The 27,561-nt window shown below is 28.1% G+C and overlaps 2 protein-coding genes across 5 annotated transcripts in view; one reads left to right on the forward strand and one right to left on the reverse strand.

Moving 5' to 3' along the window:
- Positions 1–23,456, forward strand: part of LOC142330516 (uncharacterized) — a 267,434-nt gene extending 243,978 nt beyond the window's left edge. Inside the window, exons 4-9 of the mRNA XM_075375838.1 lie at positions 3,036–3,135; positions 8,943–9,113; positions 9,206–9,324; positions 11,970–12,116; positions 16,032–16,271; positions 17,600–23,456. Of these exons, the coding sequence (XP_075231953.1) occupies positions 3,036–3,135; positions 8,943–9,113; positions 9,206–9,324; positions 11,970–12,116; positions 16,032–16,271; positions 17,600–20,317 (3,495 nt within the window). The 3' untranslated portion in view covers positions 20,318–23,456. The remainder of the gene's footprint in view (positions 1–3,035; positions 3,136–8,942; positions 9,114–9,205; positions 9,325–11,969; positions 12,117–16,031; positions 16,272–17,599) is intronic.
- Positions 1–27,561, reverse strand: Pgam5 (Phosphoglycerate mutase 5). Of its 4 annotated transcripts, none has more exons than XM_075375843.1 (3): positions 27,380–27,561; positions 8,240–8,476; positions 1–333 (listed from the first exon to the last, which is right to left on the reverse strand). In XM_075375843.1, exons 2-3 carry the CDS (start codon positions 8,442–8,444, stop codon positions 293–295), a joined length of 246 nt encoding a protein of 81 aa, XP_075231958.1. In that variant the 5' UTR covers positions 8,445–8,476; positions 27,380–27,561; the 3' UTR covers positions 1–292. The 4 variants fall into 4 exon arrangements, with proteins under 4 accessions (XP_075231958.1, XP_075231956.1, XP_075231955.1 ...); XM_075375841.1 differs by having other exon boundaries at positions 7,593–8,476; positions 27,380–27,555; XM_075375840.1 differs by lacking the exon at positions 1–333 and having other exon boundaries at positions 5,792–8,476; positions 27,380–27,554.

Consider the following 27,561-nt stretch of genomic DNA (forward strand, 5'->3'; position numbering starts at 1 on the left):
GAATTTTATTTTAGCAAAAATAATATTAACATCTTAAAAGCAGGTAGCAAAGAATTTCGGATATGATGATCTAAAAAATCACAAAGAAAAGTTTCCTTCTTACTTTATTTCATCTTGCCAACAATTTTAAATCAAATTAATCCAAATGATGTTTAAATTACACTTCTGTTTACTCATTCCAATTTTTGAGAAATAAAAATTCAGCGTATGGTAAAAAATACACATCATTCTTCAACCAGCTGATTTTGAAAGCCTCGAGATTGTAAAGATAATTTGTACCAAGAAAATTTGATCATTTCCCACAAATTTTAGATATATGGAATTCTATTGCACCTAAAAAAGAATATTAATTTTTTTTTAACATTATACAAGCCAACTTTCAAATAGATCTTCCAACTAAAAAAATAAATTATCCACAAAATATAATGTAATTATAAAAATATTGTTACCTAATAATTTAATATTTTAATAACTAAGGTGGGAATAGTTATATAAAAGAAAAATGTGAATAACAAAATATACAACCAAACAATCCAAAAAATAATTATACTATGAAGAAATGTTAAATTTTTCAAACAAATGTAAACATTATCAAATGATATTCTAGAAAATTTGTTTATATTTTTTCAAATTTAATTTTCCTGTTAAGTTATGGTTTTAAATTAGGCTTTGTAAATTTTTACATGGAGTGAAGTTTGTTGCTTATTACTTTTGTTTTTATATCACTGTTAAAATAATGTTTTACATGTTGTTTTTTAGTAATAAAAATTTAAAAAAATAACTGCCAGTAGTCAATAAAGAAGCAAAAGATTAAAATTCAAAAAATAATAATACCATGAATTAATATATAACTGGCTAAAAATTAACTAAGGCTTACAGAAAATAAACATTAAAATGATTTCTCTCTTTATTCTAGAATCTTTATGGCAATCAGAATTAAAGGTAAAGAGCATTTCTTTGTGTAATTAATATACAACAAAATCATTTCTGTAATGTAAATAACTTTAATTTTATTTATTTTTTATAAACAAATTAAATTTATTCATTACATATTATTCTAAGTTTCAATTTAGACATACAAAATTTAGGTACTGCTAATATATTAGAAATAGGTTGATCTGGCTGCTGTGTATGAGTTTGTAAGTCCTGCCATAGATAGCAGTTAGTTAATTAACATGTACTCTAGCATTCAAATTAATTTAAACACAGATGTTATTTAATAAAAAGCAACTTTATTTAGAAAAAAATAATACCTGTACAATTTGTGAATATCTAGTAATTAATATGTTTGTTATTTATTCTTAATCAATTTGCATACACAATTCAACAAGTGCACTACACTTTTTTCTATTTCTTCATCATGAGACCATTCCAATATTATTCCTTTAATGAGGTCAATTTTTGTGGTATAATTCATTTTTGAGTTGTTTTTTGACTATTGCCCAAAGATTTTCAATTGGGTTTAAGTCTGGGGAGTTGCCTGGGCACATGAGTACTTTAATTGTTTCATTCTTCAAAAACTTCTTCTATTTGTTTGGCAGTATGGTATGGTGTCAAATCTTGTTTGAACACTGTTGGTCTTGTGGGAATCTAATTTGAAGTTGTGTCACAACCCTTTCCTTCAGAATCTTGATATTCTGCTCACTTTTCAATATACCATCTACTGGAAGTAATGATCAAGGACCTTCAAATGTGAAACAACCTCAAAACATTTCAACTTATTGTTGAATATGAACTGATGATGTATTTTCATATCATACTTTTCTAACATAGGAACCATTTGCCTGTGAACATAAAAATATGATTCATCAGAAAATATTTCTCCTCTTCTTTGGTCCAATTAGCTGTGCTTTGGCCCACAAGGTCACAGCTTTTTTTACATTGCTGATATAAAAAGGTGCTTCTTAGGTGGCTGACAAGCTTTCTGTCCATATGCAAGAAGTTGGCATGTAACAGTTCGACACTTGTAAGTCTGTTCCACTGGCTGCTAATTCTCAATTTAAGTCTACAGCAGATAACTTTCAATCAAGTTAACTTTTTCTTACTAATAACTGATCCTGTGCTGAGTAGTTTTTCTTTTACAGTCATATCTGCCTTTCCTTTGATGTGAAAAGAATCCAATTTCTTTAAATTGTTTTAAAATAGCATTCACTTTCCTAATCCAACACCAGACTCATTTGTTCTTGTGTCATACTGGTAAGCTCAGAAAGAGAAACAATTTTCAAATGCTTTCTTGGAGTTACATCCATTATTATATATTCAAGACAGACAGAACAAAAAATAAGAATATATGATTTTGCAGTAAAAAGTAAATAAACTTTTACAATCACTATTTATAACATGAGAATTGCTAAACAACCAAAGAACAATAACCTCACATTAGATAGACAACTTAAAAATCGGGTGTGGTCAAGCTTTGTAATCCACATAGCAATTGACAAAGAATTCCCTGTGTTCAGATTAAAGTAATTAATCATTTTTTTTGCACAGTTCATGGTACAACTAAACATCAGTAACCTTTTCTGACTCAATTTTCTTTCACATTGAAAATGTCTTAAACAAACAGCAGTTGATGAAGTGAAAAAAAACTAAGTAAAGCAAAGAAAGAGTGGCAAAAAATAACTGCTTGTTAATTTATTACCAAATCTAATTCATTAAAGAAAATCTCATTTATGGCAATATTACACATCTTACATTTAAGACTTTATTACAGTAAAAAGAAATTTAAAAGAAAACAATGATCTTAACAAAATTCAATTTTATGAAGAAAACAAATTTAATTTTTTTCAAAAATCATTACCATAATTTTTTGTGAAAACAGAATTTAGAAATTCAGAAAAATATTAAGAAAATTATTTTTCAAAATATAAAAAAATGTGGCTATACCACAATGCAAAAATGCAATAAACCCCTTTCAAAATCTGTAATATACACACACATCACACTACTACAATAACACATATATATCATCTCCATGGAAAGTTAATAAAAATTCATAATTTATTTGGACACTAACAATTTTTTTTATTTTTCAGGAATTCTGGCTTGATAACAACAGTCTGACTCAAATTCCAAGTTCATCTTTAAATGGACCACTTTCATTGAAAGTTTTATCACTTCGTCACAACAGAATAGGTAAGAGATCGATAAACTTGAAACAACTGTTCATACTACATTTTCATAAATAGAATTATATAAAAATAATGTGCTCCATATTTATATATATATATATATATATATATATATATATATATATAGAGAGAGAGAGAGAGAGAGAGAGAGAGAGTGAGAGCACATTATATAGAGCACACATAATATAGAATATTACATAGCATATTATTATATAGAACATAGATGGAATCATAGTTAACAATTTACATATGACAGAAGGAATGGCAGGTGATGATGCATTGTTCCAAAAAGCAGCAAGCACATCTCTTTTTGTTGTAATAAAATTTAAGTCAGTATATATTATTGAGACAGTCATATTTATTATTAAAAATTATTATCACGATAAATGAGGATATATCTTACTTACTGCATCCTTCAATTTTGATAATTTATAGACTGTTCTTTTGTAAAGGACTTTGCTTAATCTTAACAACATGAAAAATAACAATCTAATAGACTTTGTTTTTTTATAATACTGTTTATGTACTTATAGTTAACAATTTTGTTAAAGCAAGTAAATAAAGTTAAGTAAGTTTTTTAAGAACATAAGTAAGTAAGAATTTTGTTATGTTAATAATAAAAAGGTAACATAAAGCAAGAAACAATAAAAATTATTTTGATAATATAATGTAATAATGTAGTTTAATAATGTAATGTTGTAAATCAATTTACAACAGAAAGAGACATTCTCATATTATAACCAGCAGTCATGTTAGAATAATAAAATGAATTAAATTCAGTTATAAAGTCAGTTTTAGAAAATAATTAAGTATTATTACTAGCAATTGACATTTATTTGATTTTTACTGACAAGTGTTATCAACAGTAGATCATTCATTCTAAAGTCTCTAGTTAACTGATATCTATACACCAGGTGATATTTAAATATTGAAACAGCTTTTTACTGCATATCTGAGAGGTATTTGCAGGCAGAAAGAAATGGTGTTCTACACAGTTAAAAAAAAAATCTGCATTATGGTGGATTTTTAATTCTTATCCGCCACACCATCTTGGATCCACCATATTGAATAAAACTTCTCTTTAAATAAAAAGAACATATAAACACGATTCTGATTTTAAATTTTACAAGAAAAACAATGGTAATAAACCTGTTTTTCTCTTGATAATTATTAGTTATTATTATTATTATCAATATTACAGCACTGTTTAAAGTTCGTTATTGTATGCATTATGAATGTAAAATGCAATAAAATTGCTCATTCAGTGCAGTTTATCTTGTTTTATTAACACGATTCTTTTGTCATTGCAACTTTGAATGCATATAACTCTATCACGAAAGCATTAACAAAAAAGTTTATTTGTTTTTAAGTTTATTTTTGATTTTATTTCAATACAGCCCACCAGGCTGGTATAGTGGTTAACTCATCATCATAAATCAGTGATTTTGAAATCGAGAGTTCTAAGGTTCAAATCCTAGTAAAGGCAATTACTTTTATACAGATTTGAATACTATATTGTGGATACCAGTGTTCTTTAGGGAATGGTTTTCAATTAACCATATATCTCAGGAATGGTCGACCTGAGACTGACTGTACAAGACTACACTTCATTTACATTCATACATATCCTCATTCATCCACTGAAGTAATACCTTACAGTGATTCTAGAGGATAAATAGAAAAAGGTTTATTTCAATAGGAAAAATTTATACAAATAGTTAATGAAAATCTGGCACTTCATTTTCAAGATATTTATCCTCAAATTTGACCATACATAATATTTAATCAAATAATAAAATCAATGTTATGGAAATTTATAGCAATTAAAAAATGCCATGATCATAATTCAATCCTGGAACCTCTGTATGAAAGAATGGTGCTCAGTGATAAAACATTTCCTCAAACATTTTAAGTACTACTATTGTTTAAAAGAATTATAATACCATCAAGAAAATTAATTCATTCTTTTTTTCTAAGAATATTAAAATTTTCTTTTAAATTTTTTAATATATTAATAAATTATTTATATATTCTTCTTTAATATTTATTCAAATATATTTAATCATTAATTCTTTAGAATATTTTGAATAAAAATTGTTGTATATTCAGCTTTTATCCACAAAATTCTACTTTCAAATTTAAGTCGGGCTTCGCATTTTTTACGCACTACAAACCTCTCAACTTCATTGCTCCTAGAACTTTTCCATCATAAACATCATCCAGTCATAAAAATTGCACTCACATGATCCCAGGAAAAATGGAAATAAAGAAAGCTAAAAAACCAGTTAATGTTTTGAATAAAGGAATTTAAGTAAAGTTACGATTAAATTATATCACTCATTAAAATTTTAAATAATCAAGAGAAATTACATAACATAATAAATCGAACCATCCAGTCCTCAGCAATATAAACAATCATTTGGCTGTACATGTATGCCACTCAATAATCTCAGTGAAAACACCATTTATCTTTCAAATTAGATTGAAAATAAAAAACACAAAAATTCTTCAAATCCTTAGCAGATTAAAACCCTAACAAAAATAAAATGGCAATTGTAGATACTTGAAATTATATATGAAGTGCTAAACATATTAACAGTGCAATTTAACTAGTATGGTCAGAAATCAAAGGTTTCGCTTCATTAATAATCAACAATTACTCTAATTAAATATGAATTTATTGCATAAAATGTCTACAATAATATACAAAAAAAAAAAAAACAGTTATATGAAGTACAATAGTAAAAAATGACAATACATCAACATATGTAACAAACACTCAAACTGTGTATAATACTAGATAAAATAAATACTTTTTTCAATAAAATTAAGTAAAAAACTGTGCATTAGAAAAAAGTATATACAAAATCATCTTAAAGCAGCCTTGTAGAAAAATACAGAAAAAATAATACAATAAAACCCTGATTCCAAAAAATCCACTCTCATATGATTAAGTAATTTTTTTTTAATTTATGATGCATTAAAAAAAATCACGTTTTTTAATGGAAATGTAAACTAATGAAATTAAATTTCAATACACATTAACAAGTCACTTTAAGAACATGAATGTATATAAAAATCTGGTCTTTTTAAACTAAACATTATACATTTACTTTTAATACCCAGAAATCAATACGTACATTAATCAAATTACTTAATATAATATATTATTATTACTTATTATAATAATATATTATTATTTAATATATCTTAATATTTCAGAAAATTGTTGCTTAACCAAAATCAAAAATTAACTGAAATACTGCAGTGTTTCAGTTAAGACATTGTTAATTAAGACATTCATAATAAAGGATATAAAAGGTTTAGTATACATTCATTCAAAAATAGCTATGGTCCAAACAAACAAGAATCAGTTTTATGGGAAATCAATTGCAGGAAAGGATTGGACAATCATTTATCATGATTTTGAACAATTTACTGACTGGCCTTGTAACATCAATCATCTTGATTAAACATATTTTGCTTTAATATAGTCTATTTTTATATTCAAAACATACACAAAAAATGTAAATTGTTTAGATCATGTGATATGTAACAACAAATTAAAAACCTTGACGTCTTGCAAAAGTTTATAACATTATTATCTACAACACATTAAGATAGCTGCCACAGTTACACAGTAATGTTTAATCTAGAAATAATGCTTTATTAAGGGCTGAACTGAAGAGTAATAAATGAGTGTTTTTATTTAGAGAATATTTTAAATACTTTAGTTTGTATTTAGATAAGAATGCTTCAGTTCCATATGATCATAATTAACAGGATTTAACTAACACCAATAGAAAACTTTATAGTACTTATTTTACTTAAATCAATTTCTTAATATTAAATAAACTTAAAAATTGCAATGATTCATAAAAAGAATTAGAAAATTATTACTATCTGTACACAATACAAATAAATAACCAAAAGCTATATAATGAAGTTAAAAACTTTAGATTCACAGTAGGAGATTCTTGGAAAAAGGAATCGGTAGTTTAACTCAACAAGTAGGTACCTCAACCACTAATCTGGCATTCTGTGCAAACCCCAGTATAAACAGAGGTTGCCCTTGATTACACTAGGGCAGAATCACTGGAACGTCCTACAACTAGAATTGCTAATAAAGTAGTAGCTCTGCCAGCTACAAAGTGTTAACCAAATGGAACCCAGGCAGCAGCTGAACCATGATATTTAGAAGTAATAGATGTAGGGTAAAAATGTGAAAAAGAAAGTGCAGGAAATGAATGCATAAACCCACTGAATCTCTGATGGGGAATGATCAGAACTATGATGATAAAATAACTAAAATCTGATTTAAAAAAAAATACTGTTCCTATTCATTCAGAATTAATAAAAGGCTGGCCATTTTGACTTTACTCTATTTTTTTAGCACCATAATAATGGTAACTAATTCTATAAATTTAAAATGAAGAAAAAGCACGTTATTCATAACCTTACAGTTCAACTAGTGGTTAATGCTTCTGGAGGCATGTGTCCAGCATCACTGTATGTTCGTAATGTAACACGACCACTCGGGTAAACAGACAACCAAGTAAGACTTCCGTGAATAATAGAAAATCTCAACCAAGCATCGGCAGGAAATTGTAAAGCCCTGCAAACAAAATATCTAATAACATTTCCATGACAAACAATTATATCATAACTATCCTCATTCTGTTCAGGAGTAGCTCTATGAAAATATTTTCGAAAAGCCGCTTCAATTCTTGGCCCATCTTGAAACGTATAAGTCGCTTCTGGTTTCCAGTGACCTACAGGCGGTTCTGGCGGTATCGGCGATCCCTCTTCTAAAAGTGAATCGTCCACAACTATAATACTTTTCGGTAATGATTCGCCAATAATTTCAGCAGTTTCTTTAGCACGTGACATAGTCGACCTAATTATTCTAGTATAAGGAAAATTTAACTCTAACAATCGCATACCGGTCAATTTAGCTTGATACCGACCTAATTCTGTTAAGATACGTTCTTTATCTGACCTACCAGACAAATTATACTGACCATGTCGTATTAAAATTATATTACGTACAACTTTTGATTTTTGTTTTTCTAACTGTTCATTATACAAATTATCATCAACCGGTTTACCATTTTTAGATGGTTTTACTAAAGAAGCTGGATCTCGTCGATCCCAGTTAAAATCCCATCTAATATCAGGTGTATAATTACTAGTCCAAGATGCAAACGCCTTACGTTCTCTACGGTGATTGAAACCATAATTAAGAAGAATGGCTCCACCAGTAATACCAAGACTAGTCATCAAACATTTCTGCAATCGTGAAGAAGCAGTCATCTTGTGCACAGTATTTTACTGTTTAATTTACCCTGAAACAGAAAAAAAACCATTTAATAACTGGATTTAATTTATAAAAATGTAACCAGGATTTATTCCAAACATCAGATAAATATTAAAATATTATCCAGCTACTCTAAAATAAAAAATGAAACTTGTTCAATTTGTCAAAAATTAGTCAAAGTATTTCTTTTTTTCACTAAATGCTATACTATAGGTCAAATACAAGTGCTCAATTTGATAATTTACCATTAATTTATATGACAAGAAACAATTCTGGAACAAGCTCTAATCTATAATAAGCAGTATGACACTATTGAGTTTACTCTTATGGGAATTTACTCTTACGTACATTAAAGTTTGTAGTATTTTATGATACTATTATACAAAAATTATTATCACTGTATAATAATAGAAAAACCAAGGTAAACAAACATTATAAATTTAATTAGATTTCTTTAGCAAAACATATTATACAATTTTATTTGATTTGTTTAGGTACGATTAAAGAAGGTTCCTTTTTATCTCAATCTGGTTTAGAACAACTTGATCTAACTGCAAACAGATTAATTTCGATTGAAGGTGGAGCATTCAATGGACTACACAAACTGAAGAGACTTTCAATTGGACAAAATAAATTAACAAAACTTAACAGCGATGTTTTTACAGGTAAATTTCAAATCAACCAATAAAAAAAAAAATTATAAAAACATAATTATGAATTAAAAATTGATATTAACATATTTTCTTAATGTTAACAGGTGCTCCAAATGTTGAGGAGTTGGATATGTCAGGAAACTTCTTAAGTGAATTTCCAACAATAGCGACAAAAACATTTCAACATTTACGATTTTTAAATCTATCATCAAATATTATTGAGGTCAGAACACATTTTTGTACAATTTCTTTTATAATTCTATATACTGTCTTTTCGACAGTCTTTCATCACCATAAATATCTGACTCTGACCATCGATGTACAGTTTTATTATTAATAAAGTTACACAGAATTGTTTTCATATATGATAAGTGTATTTTTATAAATTAGACTAAAATGTTAAGAGCAATAACTGAAGTACTTATTGGGTGAGTGTCACCATTTTACTGTTTCGGCAGTTTACGTATCATTTAATAACATATTAATTATGCAATTATACATATATATATATATATAAAATTGCATAATTAATATATATATATATATGTATATATATATATATATATATATATACATACTTACATATATACATACTTTTTGTACAATTACAATAGAAATATCAAAAAATAAAAAACCCACAGTTTACATAACAATCTTAAGAGAGACCACATAAATTAGACTAATAATCTTCCATTACTAATTAATTAAAATTCAATAATTATAGTTATTTTATTTATAAAGTAAGAAATTCCCTCCTTTTAAAAATTTTGATAGCTTTGTCATAAGAGTAATAATTTTTTGAGAGAAACACTCCAGATCCATAACCCATTCTATAAACTTTATTTATAAAAAAATAAATAAATATCTCAAACCTGAAGCAAAATTTAATTTATTAAACATCTTCCAAAATATAAAATAAATAAAAACAATATAAAATACATAATAACTATAACCATAAATGAAGCAATACTGAAGTTCTGTAAAAGCTATATTGTATTATTTTTTAGTTTAGCTGTTTTTTATTACTACTTCTTTAAATTATTATTACTTCTTTTTTAACAAGTTTTTTGTTTTAATTATTTCTTGTTATTAATATTTCTTTTATATTCATTTATTTATTTAATTTAAATGTAATTTTTGGTGTTGACATTTATATTAATTTTTTATGAAATGCATATCTTTTGAAATTCTATTTCAATATAAATTTACTGTAATTCATTCTTTGTAAGAAATTAAATATTTACTTATGTTAGAGAAAGTATAATTTACTCAGATAAGGGGAAGTCTTAATCATTCATGGGAGGTCTGGCATAACAGTCAGCAGCATATTTGGGCACTTCCATGGATCTCACAATTTAGGAATAGAAAAAATTTTCCTTTAAGAAGCCTTCTTTTACAAATTTTTTGTTCTGGAGCAAAAACGATTTTTTTAAAACATATATTTATAATTAAGCTGTCCAATGTAAAATCATCTAGAAATAATATGCTCTTTCCATCTTTGTTAAAATAAACTAGTCTGAAAACTCCTTGGTGAAAACTTTTAAACTATCCTCTGGATAGAGTTCGTTTATATCATGCTTGGTTCCTCCATGGCCATCCTTTCATTCATTCACAATTTTGAGTTTGAGGATCTACATTAAATCATACTAAATCCTTATAGAGCTTGTCTCCTAAAACTTACTTGATTTAAGAAAATCATAAAATACACAAATTAAAATTTTTCTTCATAATGCAACACACTTAAAGATGTAGTGTTAACTGATTTTAGTGTTTTACCTGTAAGACTGTATTGATTTTTTCACCTTGTTTGTTAAAATATACAGTGTATCTCAAATTTCTCACAGGACATTCATAATCTATTATCGTGAAACAATAATTAACCTATTATCGTGAAAATAATGGAAAAGTGTACATGTATATATATCATACACATATATCATAAATTATATATCATAAAATGCTTCATTGTGAGTTATGGCTAGTGAGTTTGCTCAGATTTCAGCTACCCCAATGAAATGAGGTCGTACTGAAATTTTTAGAATGTTAATAAAGGTAAATTTAGTGATTTCTTATGCTTTTTGACCTGAAAAATTAAATAAAATAGTTCCCAGAACTGTATCTGCAGTAGTTTTTGAGAAACCTGGGGTGAAAACCAATAAATTTGTGATAAAAAAACTGTTTTTTTTTTAGTTTGATGTACAATAACTTTTTTCAATGGTAATATTGTTTAAAAGTTTTTATTTGTTTATTATCCACTTAACAATGTTACTGTACATCTAACATAGAAAAAAGGCTTTTTTTTTACCTCAATTTATTGATTTTCATCTCAGATTTCTCAAAAACTACTGCAGATATGGTTCTGGGTTCTATTTTATTCGATTTTCCAGGTCAAAAAGCATAAGAAATCACAATTTTGCCCATTTATTAACATTCTAAAAATTTCAATACGATCTCATTTCACTGTTGTAGCTGAAATCCAAGCAAAATCTTTCGCTAGCCATAACTTGCAAATGAAGCATTTTTGGACATATATTTATACAGACTTTTTCAACTATTTTCACGAGTAAAACAGGTTATGAAAGTTCCAGAAGAACTTCATGACTCGCCTGTATATTGACGTACAAACGTTTTTTTTTTTTTTATATTGATCATGCCTTTTTCTTCTGTTACATGGTAAAAAAAAAAAAATTAAAAAATGTTTCTTACTCAAACCCTTGTTTAAAAAGATGGTAACAATGTAATAAATGATGCCCCCTACAACACCAATTGGTACAAATTGTTTGATCAGTTATCTTAATGTATGACAATCAATTTTAATAAATAAAAGTGAAAAGTTTAAGCATACAAAAAATATCCTTTCTGTTACAGAGATTAGATGATGCACTTCTCTCATCAGTTCCTCTACTGGAAATGCTTGACTTGAGTCGTAATAACATAGCTAATATTGCACCAGGCACATTTTTAAGTTTGAGACAACTGAGACATCTTGACTTAAGTGTTAATACGTTAAGAACAGTAAGTTATGAATCTTAATTTTTTACCACACTGATTACATTTTAAGTTATAAAATTCTATAACAAACATAACTAGTATAGAATCATTATTAAGAAAGATAAATCCACAACAGATTTTTTATCCAGAATAAAAAAAATAATACATTCTTCACAGTCAATGTGCCGTTCATCTGCACAAGAAAGAAAATTACCTAATCAGTAAGAATATAAATCAAACATTAAATTTTTATCATAAAAAATTCAAAAAATAATTTTTGTGATAAATGTAGTTGCAGAATCAAATACTTCAATAACTAGCAAATAGTATGACAAGTTTACCATTGCTCACTTAAAATTTCAATCATAAATTAAAAAATTCAATCTTTCATAAACAAAGTGAATTCTACTAATTGTTCATAACAATGAAAAAAAGAATTCCTGGAATATACTTATAACCTAACTTTTGAATCTTTATTAACTCAAACAACAAATTAATAATGCTATTCACTGAAAATTTTATTAATTGTATTACAACTTAAATAAAAATTCACCAAAAATAATATTATAATCTCTACCTCATATTTAAATCCAATAGTTAACATATATGGCTAGTACAAAGCAATATGAATTTGCTGCAATATATAAAACTAAATAGCCATCAATAATTACATACACATCAATTAAATTATAACAGAACTTTTTTTTTACTTAATTTCTGAAGCAATTATAGTTACTGTAAAGAAAAAGGTATTTAGTTAGACAATTAAACAACATGATTCCTTTTTAAATTGGCTGTACTGTGATTAAATATCCTGAAATATAGAATAAAATAAGCAGCCAAACATTCGCATAATTACCAATCCTATACATTTAATATAATTGTTAAGTAACTTCAGTAACATACAATTATTGTGAAAAAAACAAGAAACTATAATGCAAAATCCCATGAAATATTATAGTGTTACAGTAGTATAAGAGACTTTTGGTTTTATTCTGCTCTCTAGTGTCTAAATTATTAATAATATATATATATATATATTCATGACTTAAAAAAAGAGGCTCCATCTCTCAGTAGTTTATACTAAACACATATTTTTGTTAAAATGCATATATTTGTGTGAGATGGGTAAAATAATGTGGAAGATGTTGGTATGACTGGAGTTGCAGTGCGGAAAACTGTTTTTTGCCTCCACATTTGAGTATTGCCAGCCTTGTTGCAGATTGGCTTTTGAACGAGATTGTGTAATCATGTGTTTCATTAAAATGCGTTTCAGTGTTGAACATGTATTCATGATGGAAACTTATTTAGATGAAATCTCATGTTGTATGTCTGCGAAGCACAGGGAAAATTTTGAAAAAGAAGCACCAGTGAAAAGTATTATTGATAAATTAGTTAAAAAATTTTGTGAAACAGATTCGGTGTTAGACCAGAAACGTTTCCGCACAGGTCAGTTTTAATGATGTAGGTCATACAGGACATTAAAGCAGCATTTACAAGATCTCACTCATAAATCTTTGTGGAGACTATGCCAGGAAACGAACATTTCACTAGGTTCAGCCCACACTGCAGTGAGAAGAGTGCTGAAATTATCCATATCAAATGAAGGTTTTCCATGAGCTAACTAATGCCAATTACACTAAGAGGGTTCACCACTGTCAACGGTTCAAGAAATTCATAAGTGGCAACAATAGCATTTTAGATCAAGTATTTTTCACAGATGTAGCGTGGTTTTGCCTTCGTGGGTATGTTAACAGTCAGAAATACCAAACCTGAAATACTGAGAACCCGCATATTTTTTGAATCTCTCCTACATCCACAAAAAATACACATGGTATGCATTTTCAAGACAATGAATAACAGGACCCTTGTTTATGTAAAAAAAACTGTAGATGCTGCTGTCTACCAAGATATTAACCAACAGTTTATAGCCTTACTGCAGGAGGATGAGCATGACTGTTTAGTTGTAACAGGACAGTCTCCTACAGCTCACTCTACAATGGAGGTGCCACAGGATTTTTTTGGTGGAAGAATCTTTTCTTAAGGATTGAGATCACCAAGATCCCCTGATCTGACTAGTCCAGACTTCTTTCTTTGGGATTACTTAAAAGAAATCATTAACAGGAGCAATTCATATAACCTACAGCAACTGATAAACATTACCAATGCCACCCAAGAAAAAAACAGGATACAACTAACAAGAGTAGCTAGGAACATGGTCAAACGTATTGATAAGTGCATAAAAGTGGATTGACATCATTTTTAACAACTTCTGTAAATTTTTAAGTGTTTGCCAATAAATTATTATTTATAGACTGAACTAAGCCACAGGGCCTCTTTTACGTTGAACACCTGTGAATTATTGCAAACCAACAATTTTTTGACACTATTTTATTTATATAAAGATAAACCAATAAACTGAATCTTAATTTCTGAAATAGACTTAAAACAATTTTTCTCATTGAACCACATAATTAAAAATGTCAACAGTGTGGCAGTGATCTGCATACTATATTCTTAACTTTGCTGATCTATGAACAAGTTCATGAATGAGACTTTGGCTCTTTACATCCTTCAATTTCCAGGATACTACTTCCTGAGGTGATTCAGATTTGTGGAACCATTAAGTTTTTTTTTTTTTTTTGTTGTCTCTGGGCAAAAAACGCTTGGGTGTTATCATCGCCCGGTAGATATTAGTAAAAGGGTAAAATAATAAACTAAATTAATCACATAATAAAAATTTACTAAAGCAAGCCAAGAAGGCAAAATAAAACTCAAAACCAATACCATAGACAAGGTTGATAAAATATAAGTTAAAATAATAGATTAAAGAAAGCATATAAAATTTACGTAACTCCGATGGGTTGTGCAAAAATCCCCTCCCCAGATAGTAAAATTAAATACATAGAACAAAAAACCAAATTGAAAACAAAAACTCTCCTTACAGAAAAACATATATGAGCATATTAAATCCTTTGCAGTAACCCGGTACTATGCAAAAAGAGAAACACCCGTTCCAAAACCCTGCTATTGTTGCATAAGATATCACGAATGTTTCTGGGTATATTAAACTGATGACGCAACGCCGCTAACATACGCAGTCCACAAGAATGTGGTGCACAGTCATGCGGCAGTTGCATTGTGTTCACAGCGGTGAACCATTAAGTTGAGGCTACAATTTGAAAAGAGTTAAATTTAAAAAAAGGAATTCATGCCTCCTTTTTCTTTTCTTTTTTTTTGAAAAAGAATAATTTAAGATTAATTAATATTATTGTTTATTTATTTTTAACACCTAGTGAATATTGTTATTAATTCATCCTACTTGGTAGTTTGAAAATACTTGTTTTAATCCAAACAGTAAATAAAATGATTACTGCAATACTACAGGTGAACATTCATGTAAATCATCATTTTATTTTTAAATGCCTATCCTACTTCTATTTTGATGTCAAAGTTTGACTGACAGCATTGTTACAGAACTGATCAACGCAATAACATGCACATTTTAGGCTTAAATCATAACAATAAATACCTTTAAAATAAAAATAAAAAAATAAAAATTTAAATTAACTAAACAACCAATGTTCATTTTTGTTTCAAAACCGGTTTAATATCTAATTAGAATTAATTTATTAAGATTAAATTTTTTATAGTCCATTTTTTCTTACTTTTTCCTCTGTATGTAAATATCTGTTATAGTTATATATTAATGTGTAAATGTAAAAAATAAGAATTATTAAAGAAACATCACTGAAGATGGGCTTAGGCCCAAAAACGTTTTGAACATGAAAAAGTAAATATAAGAGTGTTCTCTAATTCTGTACTTTGCGGAGGCTAAAAAAATATTATATATAGATAATAAGAATTACACAAATCTACAAACAAAAAATTTTAAAATGACATCCAAAACTACTGGTTAATGTTCAAATTTTTTTATAGGTAGAAGATGATGCATTTGAGGGATTAGATAATTTAGAACACTTATCTCTACAAGATAACAACATCTTATTGGTTCCAGCTTCAGCTATTGGTCGCCTACCTCATTTAACAACATTACAATTAGATTTTAATAGAGTAGCTGCAGTATCTGCTGATATACTTAGGGCTATTGCAGACAGAGTTGCAGCACTTGGTTTAGCAAGAAATGTCATTCGAGAATTGCCACCAGATGCTTTCCAAGTAATAATATTTATTATGTATCTTTTAACATTTTTATTTTAAATTGTATAATAAGAATAAACCATCACTATCATCCAGTTTTTCAGGTAAGGTCTCTCGATTATGGTTAAATTTACAATCCCCATTTCAACTACATACAAGTCAAACTAATGAAACATGATCCAAATACAAATGATTAAAAAATTAGAATGGTGATTAAGAATAAAATGTTATTTAACACACATGAATCAAGATCTTTACGCAAGATATTTACCATAAACAAACAGTTAGCATTTATCACCAATCAGTCATTTGATATGTACTAGCCATCAATAATCCATCTGATTCAGGTTAAAATCCAGGTAAGGAAACAGTCTACTACTTTTATTTGGATTTGCTCCTGCTACATGTATTTTGCTCATTTGGCTTACATTCATTAATTTTGAACCTGACTATGATGAGACCACAACTTTCTTACAACCAACAGCTAACAGTAGTAATTGGGCAAACCTATTATGAAGCAATATAATCCCAAAATAGATTAATAAATAAGACTATCCAATGATAATAAAGTTAAAAATACTATATACCTCAGCCTAATATTTTTTTAATAAGAACAGTTTATCCAACATAAAAAATATAAGAAAAAATAAAAAAAATATCAAAAAAATTCAGTGGAAAATGGATTTGCCATAACACAAGAGAATGTTTTCTAGCAAAAACCGGTGCAACATTATCTGTTTACAAGGAAACTGGATGAGATTGTGAAATGCTTTGTAACACTAAGGTTCCTGTTCTATGAATTTATAACGAGTCTGGGACCATCTGAGCCACAATGATCTGTGACCAACAACAACAAGAACAATAACAAGAAATAAATTAATTAAAAGTCCATTGCAAAAACGTGTCACTTCAGTAAACATCATCCAGAAACTCTCATCAAAAAGCAGTGCTTGGACATTAAGATAGGACCTGATAAAAAATAGGAAATTAAGTAGAACATGATTTAGACCTTACAAATCATTCTGAGAGAACCAATCTAAAATTTACACAGGATCAACATAGTTTATGGTCAAAAACTACACTTATGGTCTGGCAGTTGGTTGTCAAGAGTAAGACATTTTGAAATGGAGGTCTTTGGTCACAAATAAGTTCATGTTAAATCTTCCTCAATTTATGGACTTTCATTATATATAAAATAAATAAATACATCATTAAAGTTGTACATGAATTTTTAGAAAAAAATATGTTGGTACCACTTGTTACTATTAAGATTATAATATTAATTACATATTACTAAACACCTAAATATAATGACTAAAGCCAAACTTGTTTAATGTCTGTTACAGGATTTTAAAAAGTTACAGGAACTTGATTTGAGTGGAAATTTACTTCTATCAATAGAATCATCAACATTTGCTGGTTTAGAAGAAACACTTCTTTCATTAAACTTGCAAGGAAATCGTATGTCCTCATTACCACAACAACCTCTAGCATTAGCACGATTACAAATATTAGATTTATCAAATAACAATTTAAAAGAGATACCACGGATGTCGTTTATGCTTTTACCAGCACTATTACAATTAGATTTAAGTAAAAACCCACAACTAAATACATTACCTTTAACAGTATTTCAGACATTGACTCGTTTAGAATATCTTGACCTCGGGCATACCGGAATTAAACAGCTACCACCAGAATTGTTTCTTAGAAACAATGCTTTACACACACTCTCTTTATCTCATAATTCAGTTCAGGAGATGAGTGATACAGCTTTTCAAAATTTATACAATCTAACATCACTAAATCTATCACATAATCATATAACAAACATACGACCAGGTACATTTTCTTCATTAAATAGATTGAAAAGATTAGATTTAAGTGGAAACAAGTTACAATCGTTTAAAGGTGAATTTTTTATATTACGTCGAAGTAATGGGACACAATTAGAAGAACTTAATTTATCTGATAATGAATTAAGTTATTTATTTCCATCATCATTTCGTGTACATCCTCGCCTACAACATTTATTAGCAGCTAGAAACAAATTTAATTTTTTCCCGGCAGAATTGATAACTAGTCTCAATTACTTGCAAGAAATAGATTTAAGTGAAAATTTGCTAAAAACTTTAGAAGAATTTGATTTTGGACGTTTACCAAGATTACGTATTTTGAAATTAGATCATAATAAATTAGATACGATAAGCGAAACAGCATTTCACAATTCAACACAATTACAAGTAATAGATTTATCAGGTAATAAATTGGAAAGACTTGGAGAACGTACATTTCAAGGCTTAGGTAGGCTAAAATTACTCAATCTACGAGATAACTACTTGACAGAATTACCAGAATCAATATTTGAAAGATCTCGATTAAAGATGTTGGAAAATGTAGATTTATCAGGAAACATGTTTGAAGTACCACCACTGAAAACACTACAAAGACAGTATTTTTTTTTAACATCAGTAGACCTGTCTAGAAATAAATTAACAGAAATTCCACCAGAAGACAGTATTATGGTTAATATAAAACGACTGGACTTATCATTTAATCCTCTGACACCAGAATCAATAGATAATGTCCTCGGTGAACCAAAAACAGTTCGTGAATTAAACATGGCTGGGACTGGAATAACACATTTAGCACACCTAGAGACTCCATTTTTACACAAACTGAATCTTTCGTATAATTCTATATCAGATCTTCCAGACAGAATATTTGAACGCCCTACATTATTAGAAGTTATTGATCTATCACATAATCAGATATCAGACTTCACAGGATCATTGTCTCATATATGGAGAAAATTAAAAAATCTTCAATTGGCCGATTTATCTTCAAATCCAATAAAAACAATAGTACAAGGAGATCTTGATGGTTTAGAGTCATTAACAAAACTTAAGATTTCATCCCTGGATGAATGTACGAAATTAGAAAAATTAGCTTTCAGAAATTTGGGAAACCTTGCTGAATTAGAAGCATACGGTTATCCGAAGCTGGGTTATCTTGATGTAACCGGTTTACTACACAGTTTGCCATCATTGGAAGCACTGGATGTTGAAGTAAAAGATTCAGCAGTAGGAAGTGATCAGTTATCGGCTGCAATGAACCCAAGATTATCTAGATTAGGAATCAGAGGTGTTCGTGTACAAAGTATATCATCAGGAGCATTAGCTGGACTAAAAGCCCACGAAATAGCAATAAATTTACGTAATACATCACTTAACTTATTACCACCAGCATTGCTGATTCCATTACCACGTTCATCTAAAGTTAAATTAGATGTTACAGGTAATAAATTAAACACCTTAACTCCACAGTTTTTAAACGCTTTAGATGACAGACGAGGGGATATAACACTGACCGGTTTGAATACAAATCCAATATTATGCGACTGTGGAGCAAGAGCTTTACGTAGATCAGGTCTAGCATTAGGTATAAGATGTACAGCACCATCAATTCATACAGGAAAATTATTAGTTGAAATTGCTGATGATGATTTGACATGTGATCCTCAAAGGTTAACTACAACAACTCAATTACCATCAACAACAATAATTAAAACAAGTCGAATGACAACAGAACCGGATATAATATGGTCCTTACCTCCCCCAACCCCAACAACTAGTCCAAAACTTTTGACAAATAAACCACCAGGCATGAGCGGAACATCAATAAACAATGATGATACATTAATAATAAGTATTGTCGGCGGGGTAGTTGCATTTATAGCAATATTAACGATCATAATTTGCATTGTAAGATTAAGATGGGCTGATAATCAATATCGTGGTGGACCACTAGCAGTCGTGCAACAACCGATGCACTGTAATAACCCATCATGCCCGTGCCCTAAAGTGCCACCACCACACCCAATGTACACAATCAGTCCTTCATATGCAGCAACACTACCACCTAAAATGATGCCACCTGCTCCAGCATCAATATCACCTGCATTGCGTGCATCATACTCGACGCTTGGCAGACAAGCTTACATACAAAATCAACCGTTTTATGTAACATTCCCACCAGACGAAAAAGAAATGTCTTTACGGTAGTCTAAAAAATATGTAACATTTATAATAAATTAACAGCTACAATTTTTTATTTAAGAAGATAAAGCATAAAATTATCAGTAAATAAATATTGATACGTAAACAGAAAAGTAAAAACTTCAAAGACTAGAGAAACAGGACTGAAAGTGATATGTGTTCACAACCATACAATAGGAACCAATGATAACAAAATAATTATATTCTGGTACAAAATACACTTTTCATAAGATAAGCAATAATATTAGAGCATTAGATAATGTTAATAAATTTAAGCTTTTAAAATAAATTAATGACCAGCTCTAACACTGAAGTCATATTTCTCTAAACAAGTATGTTAAGTAGGTGGCTTCTTGAAGAATTGATTGATGGGTATAGTAGTTTTAAGTGTAGTAAGGCAAAAACAATAAAACAAATCGACACCCAAATACAATTAAACTAAAAAATGAGACATTACATAAATAATGACAACAAAATGTTGAAAACTGATTAAGTTATTAAGAATATAATAAAAAGGAGAAGAGAGAAGTTGAATGAATTTAAATATTCTAATTGCTCATAGGTTAAAAAAAACTCTGTAAATAGTGTATAGATATAAATGTATCGTAATTTGTTTAACTATACATATAAAATTAATTATAATTATATTATAAATATATATAAGGAAACAATATTCCACCTCCAAACTAACTAGTAATAATAGCACAGAAAATAATAGTTATTATAGTAATTATCACAAAAAAAGTTTGTATTTAGGGAGTCATAGCTTATGAAGAAAATATTACTTTATAGTATATAAAACCTTGTTCTTTTCACTACTACTCTTGATACTTTTAATTTAATTAATAAAATCCTATAACTTTCACAATAAATTATGCATAAGAAGTACCCCACATATTTTGCCTGTTTTCATGTAGTGCGATTTAATAAATTTAAAAAACGTTTTTAATAAATTATATAAAAAATTATTGTTTACATATATTTAAGAAAAAAATCTTGTATTTTTTCATAATTTCAAAGGCTAACTTTAAATGTGGCAACTATTAAAAAAATAAAAAATAAAGAAAGGTCTCTAATGATAAAACTTTTTTTGAATTCAACTGCTTTAACAACAATATTGCAGGAAATGCATAATTTCAATCCCAACAGATGGAAAAGGGTTGAAAAGAGAGGTTTAATTAAAATGTATAAGAATCTCCACAAATCATTAGGAAACAGTAGTCGATTCACATAAGTGAAAAATACAGTGCAGATTTTGTTAATATGTAGTTGTTTTGCAGTGAAACAGTGCAAAATGAATGTTCTCTCAAAGAGAAAGCGGAGACTGGCAAAAGTTCTAACAAAAATTTTATCTTCAAAATTCTAGACATACAAAACCATTTTAAAATAAACTTAACAGTAATATTTTGTCATATAATCAATTATCATTTAAACAGACAATAGGAAACTGTTGTTTTTTTTAATAATTTGCCATTATTCCTTAAAGTTTTCTTTAAATAAATTTAAACTCATTAAAATATTAATGAACAAGGTATTTTTACACAACTCTATTTTTTCAGTGACATAATTAGTAAGAGTTCAAAGGTCTTTTCTTTCATGATGTTTACAATTAGGTGGCTACATTCAATCTAAAATACAACCTTTACAAATATATTTACAAGCTACTCATTTTCTTCTTTTATTTCTAATATTATTATAATTATTTATTGTCATTATATTTTTTATTGCTATAAAATCTTTCTCCTATCATATAAACAAAATAAAACTATTTTATCAAAAGTGATTTGGGTAGTTGTAAAGAATAGTATTTATTACAAGTAAAGTATAATATTTAAAGAACATAGTATTGCAGAAATCAAGATTCATTCTTTATTGTAAAAGGATTCAATCACACACATCTTTATCCTTATTTAAACCCTTTAGTTTTCAAGATATAACACCCTGAAACTTTAAAGGTGTTATAAACCCTTAGGTCGTATGAGAGTACTGTTGATACTATTGGAAATATTGCATTGCTACTGTTCAACAGTATATTTTATTCAATAAAAAACGTAAAGAGAAACAACTTCACTCCTCATTTACCATATGTGAAGGTTTTGGCACTGAACCCATTATTATTGAGAACGGCTATGCCATTTTAAAAAAAAACCTTTTTATTAGATTAACCTCAACCTCTTGGTTAGAGCGCTAAATAAAGCAGACATATATTGAACAATGTCAAATACCATCATCAGTGTTCATTTTACTTGCATAAAAACTTGAAAAAATTATGTTAAAATTATATAAGTGAAAATTTTGTAATTTAAAATAATAATGATAATAACATAATAGTAATAATAATAGTTAAAAGAATGTAATTACTGTAATAAAGAAGGTGGAATTTCTTGATATTTATTGCATTAAGTTATAGTTCTACTTGTTGCAATCAAAATATATTTACACACACATAATAAAAGTAAAATTTTCTCAACAGTCAGAACACATAGAAATTATAAACATACTTTTTTTTATTAATATAAGGCTAATTAAGATATTAAATATGATATACTTGTATAATAGTTTCTTCAAAAAGTTGCAACACTACAGAAGCAGAACAAGTAAAAGATATACTGATAAAAATAACTGATCGAAAACATAAACAAATAAAAACATTGACAGCTTTAAAACAATCAATAATTAACATAAAAAAAATTATTCACATCTGTAAAACATAGGAAAATTTCCCACAGTCAACAACCTGCCCATTGACTTACAGTTCATATAACACAATCAATACAAAACACTGTCTACTGAATTATATTTTATTTACTAGTTATAAATAATCATTAACTGACTGGCTAGCTGTTGTAAAAATCGACATGTTGACTTCTAAAACTCAACTAATCTCAAATTAATTTCTGAAAAGGGCCAGAATTGACTGTGTTGGCCATTTCTATAAACTTCTTATTTTTACATTAAAATATGTATTTACTTTTATATATGAGGTTATTAATAACAAAATAGAAAAATTTGTGGAGAATTTATTTACTGTTATTTAAAATAAGATTTTTGTTTGCAATAACTGGAACTAAAATAAATATAATTAGTATATTAGAATATTTTTATAATTGTATATGTATACCAAAAATAAATTAAATCATTTCTTTCCATAGCATGTGTTAGATACTATGATAAATCTACATTATTCCTCAATTCCAAATTTCCTTTATTCTCAAATACAGAAAAATTAGTTTACTGATACTTTTCAGTCATCAGACATTTACTAGTTGATACAGCACTCTTCCAGATCTATCTATTCTGAATCAGCTATTTGTTTGAATTTTACTTAATGTTAGTTACACTGGATTACAAAAACGTCCAAATTCTGGGTTTCTTTTTATTAATTTCAACAAACTTTTAAGTAAAACAACAGAATTATCAATGTAATTGGATAAATCTGCAGAAGCAGTGAAATAAAGAAAAGCAAATAACAATTAACAACTGTTCCCTATATTAATCATATTCTGACTCAAAGAAACAAAATAAAACCATTTTTTTTAACTTCTAGTATCTACAAACAATATTTCTGAATAATATACATCCAAGTATAGTAATAAACATATTTATTCACATCAATTTTTATTATTATTTTTATATAAATTAAACTGGTTGCCTAATTAAAATAACATAAAGAAAACAATGGTTAAAAATAATATTCCCGTCTCCCCCCCCCCAAATTTATCAGATATATCAGTAATTGATCGAACAAAACTAATTAAAAAATGGGTTAATGAAAAAATTTTCATTTGACAAGATTTTTTCTGAAGAACTGAAGAAACAATTTTTTTAATTTCTTTTACTTTATCATCAACTTTTAAAAATTTTACAAAAAGATACAAACAGGAGAGACACAAATAAACAATGAACTTAATTTTACACAGTAAATGCTATATTTCAGGTAAAACGAAAAAACAATGTTTAAGCAAAGCAACCTAAACGATAACAATAAATCCTCATAAAACAAATTTTGTAAGCAGCAGCACAAAAAAAAGTAAGGTCAAGTAGAGACCACACAAACTGAAGGAGAATTAAATCACATTTTACATATAATCAAAAAGTGTAGAACCAATAACTCTGAAGAAAGCCATTCAACAATTTTTCATAAAATAAATTTGAAAATACAAATAAAATATTCCACATATATAGGCAATAATATAGACTATTTGGAAATACATAGGCAATAAATACACCGCTTGGAAGCAGTGTAAAGGGCTTCTATCAAAATCAGAAGGCAACAGCAAACGCATTAACACTCAGATAAGATTCAAACAAATTTTAAAACATTACAGTCACATCAAAGCCAAAATACATCAAAAAGCAATCAGCTTACAATGAAATTTATTGATGCCCTTTTACAGGATGGTTGCAGGAAAGATCCCCCTTTAAATCCAGAATAACAGCTTCCAACTTGACCCAGTTATCAATTAAACTACATTTAAGGATTTTCGAGTGGTTCAAGCAGCTTATTTCTAACCTGCAGACACAGAAGTTGATTGGAAAATAATCCAGTCTCACATTTTTTTATTTCTTACATATGAATTAAAAATAGAAAATCTTACATATGCAGCTATTTGAACTGCTCAAAAATCTTTAAATGAAATTTCCTAAGAAATATGATGGATGCTGCCATTTTGGATTTAAAGCAAAGACTCCCTCCTACCACCTGCAAAAGTACATCAATACCACAATGTGTGACTGCCTGCCCTTGTCAGGTTTATATGGTGTTTACATATCAAAAACAGATCTGGAGTTCTTTCTCTGGAATACTCTTGAGTTCCTTTATCACATTATGATGGCTATCAGCTGTGATAGAAGAACATTTTTGTCCTTTCATGGTGTTTAATTATAGGTACAGCAGAAACCATAAAGGGTTAAATTTGGCAAGTAGAATAAGCTAGTTCAGAAATCCAATTTTTTGAACAGAAATTCTCTCAAAGATGAGCACACATTAGCTTGCTACATTGTCATAATGGATGACCCAATGGTTACACCACAATTCAGATCTTCAGTCAGGCCATCCTAAACTTCAGTTTTTTTTTGCCTGCTTCTGCCTTTATTTGTAATTACTTACATACACAATTTCACAATGATACAACATGCATAACATACAAATTTTTTTTAATGTTCTTCCATTCATTGCCACTGTCAATTGAACTGCTCTCCTTCATAAATAAATTATATCCTAACTTACAACTAATAGCGGAATAAAAATACATGGAAAAAATTTAACATCCTCAATTTCACCTTATTCACAACAGATTTATAATTTTTAAAAAATTATCAAAATCCTGTTAAATTGTCAATTAACCTTAGCACAATGTATTAACCTGCATAGCACATTTTTTCATATTTATATACACATCACCAAACACCTTTCGTAAGCTGACAACTACAATGATCATAATACAATAAAATTGCTAGTACACATTAACCTACCAATGGGCGATTAATTTGAATTCTGTGTGGAACCATGCTATATATATATATATATGACATTTTACTTCACTTGTTTTATAGTTAAGTTGTTAAACAAATTCCTGTATTTAATTCAGGAGGGTAACTTGAAACAATAGACCTTTATGATCTCCATACAAAATAGCCAGGTTAAATTAAATTATAAAATTTGTAAACATTTCCTCATTAATGATGCAGTTTTCACTATTGGAATTCATTGCCATAAAATATATAATTAATTTAATAAAACTACTTATCAGCATTAAAAAACTGTAATGTCCAAAATAAAAGTAGGACTATCCATAGGTCCATAATTTACACAATAAATCCATAGCATTTACAGATAATCAATAAAAATTCATATCTCTGTTATTAATGTATGAATTCATTAAACTATTACATTATATTTTCATACATTAAAGGGTACTTTCTAATTAAACAGAGACCACCTGTTTTCAGAAGGAAGAATGATGTTTTTAAAAAAACTCTAACATTTATACACAGTACAGGCCTTTTATTTATATCATACAAAATATTTGAAATTTTACAAACTACTTTTGTGCTTGAACAGAGTACCAAAACTTGACAATGTCACCGAGGAGCTCATTGAATGCATTGGCATCAATCTCAACAATGCAGTTAACACTTTCTACTTTACCTTCATTTTTATCACCCACTGAGAAAGCACATACCTTTAATTCAACACCAATAGCAAACAAACCTCAACCTAACAGTCACATCACGCTGTGTTAGGATGGCCTGTGTTTAATCATAAAGTACCCATTAAATTAGAGTAGCTATTTTTGTAAATAATGAACAATTATAATTAATTGCAAACTGTAGTACATTTGAAGTAACTATACTGTTATCAATCTATTCATAAAGCATTTGTGGCTGTAATCCTCTCTCTAAGTAGATGAATAGATTCTACTGTAACAAATAACAATATATTGTTTTATTGCAACTTCAGCTGGATACAGGTTGTCTGATTTTATAAAGCCTACTTCTAGTATCTGTTGTATAGGTTTTTTAAAGCATTACAACTATATGTGAATTTAAAACTTTACATCATATACTGCCGATTTATAAAATAAAGTGTTGAACTTTTGTGATGGCTATAATAGCAAACAATCAAGTCTTCTATTGAGGCTAAATAAAAAATACATCACAAAAAATAAAGCTGAATATGAACATTTGGTTAAATTTTTAGAAAATTTTAAACAGCACACCAGACGTTTTGATCACAAAAATGCATTAAAAGATACATTAAACGAAGAGCGATTTGTTTCGAAATGATAGAAATATCACAAAATAAGCAAATTATTAAGCCCATTAAATCTAATAAAAATGAGGTTAGCAGTCATTTAGAACTCTTCCAATGTACATATAAAAGTTTAACTTCATGCAAGAAAATAGACAAACGTTCCATTTTTCGCTTTATAACGATTATGTAACAAAAAACAAACCCCCAGCTGGTGATTTGCGTTAAAATATAATTTTCAACTACTTCTTAGTTGACTTAGCACACAATTTTGTAAACGAAAATTAAACAAATTAACAAAATAACATACATACCGTTAATAAAAAAATAGTGACGTTTTGATCAATTAAAAGAACAGAAACCAAAGAGACTGAAAAATATTTTTTACACACGTGTGAACACAGCTGAAATCCTAAATTCAGTTATTTTAACGGCAATAATAATGACGTCTTCATGAATACGTATAATTGTGTTCATTCTAAATCGCTACGCTCCA

This window comes from Lycorma delicatula, chromosome 9, assembly GCF_047948215.1.
Source record: "Lycorma delicatula isolate Av1 chromosome 9, ASM4794821v1, whole genome shotgun sequence".
NCBI classification, from domain to species: domain Eukaryota; kingdom Metazoa; phylum Arthropoda; class Insecta; order Hemiptera; family Fulgoridae; genus Lycorma; species Lycorma delicatula.

Bases quoted from the DNA above. Each gene is read 5' to 3' on its own strand.
- Pgam5 (XM_075375841.1), bottom strand. From the start codon at position 8,444: ATGACTGCTTCTTCACGATTGCAGAAATGTTTGATGACTAGTCTTGGT.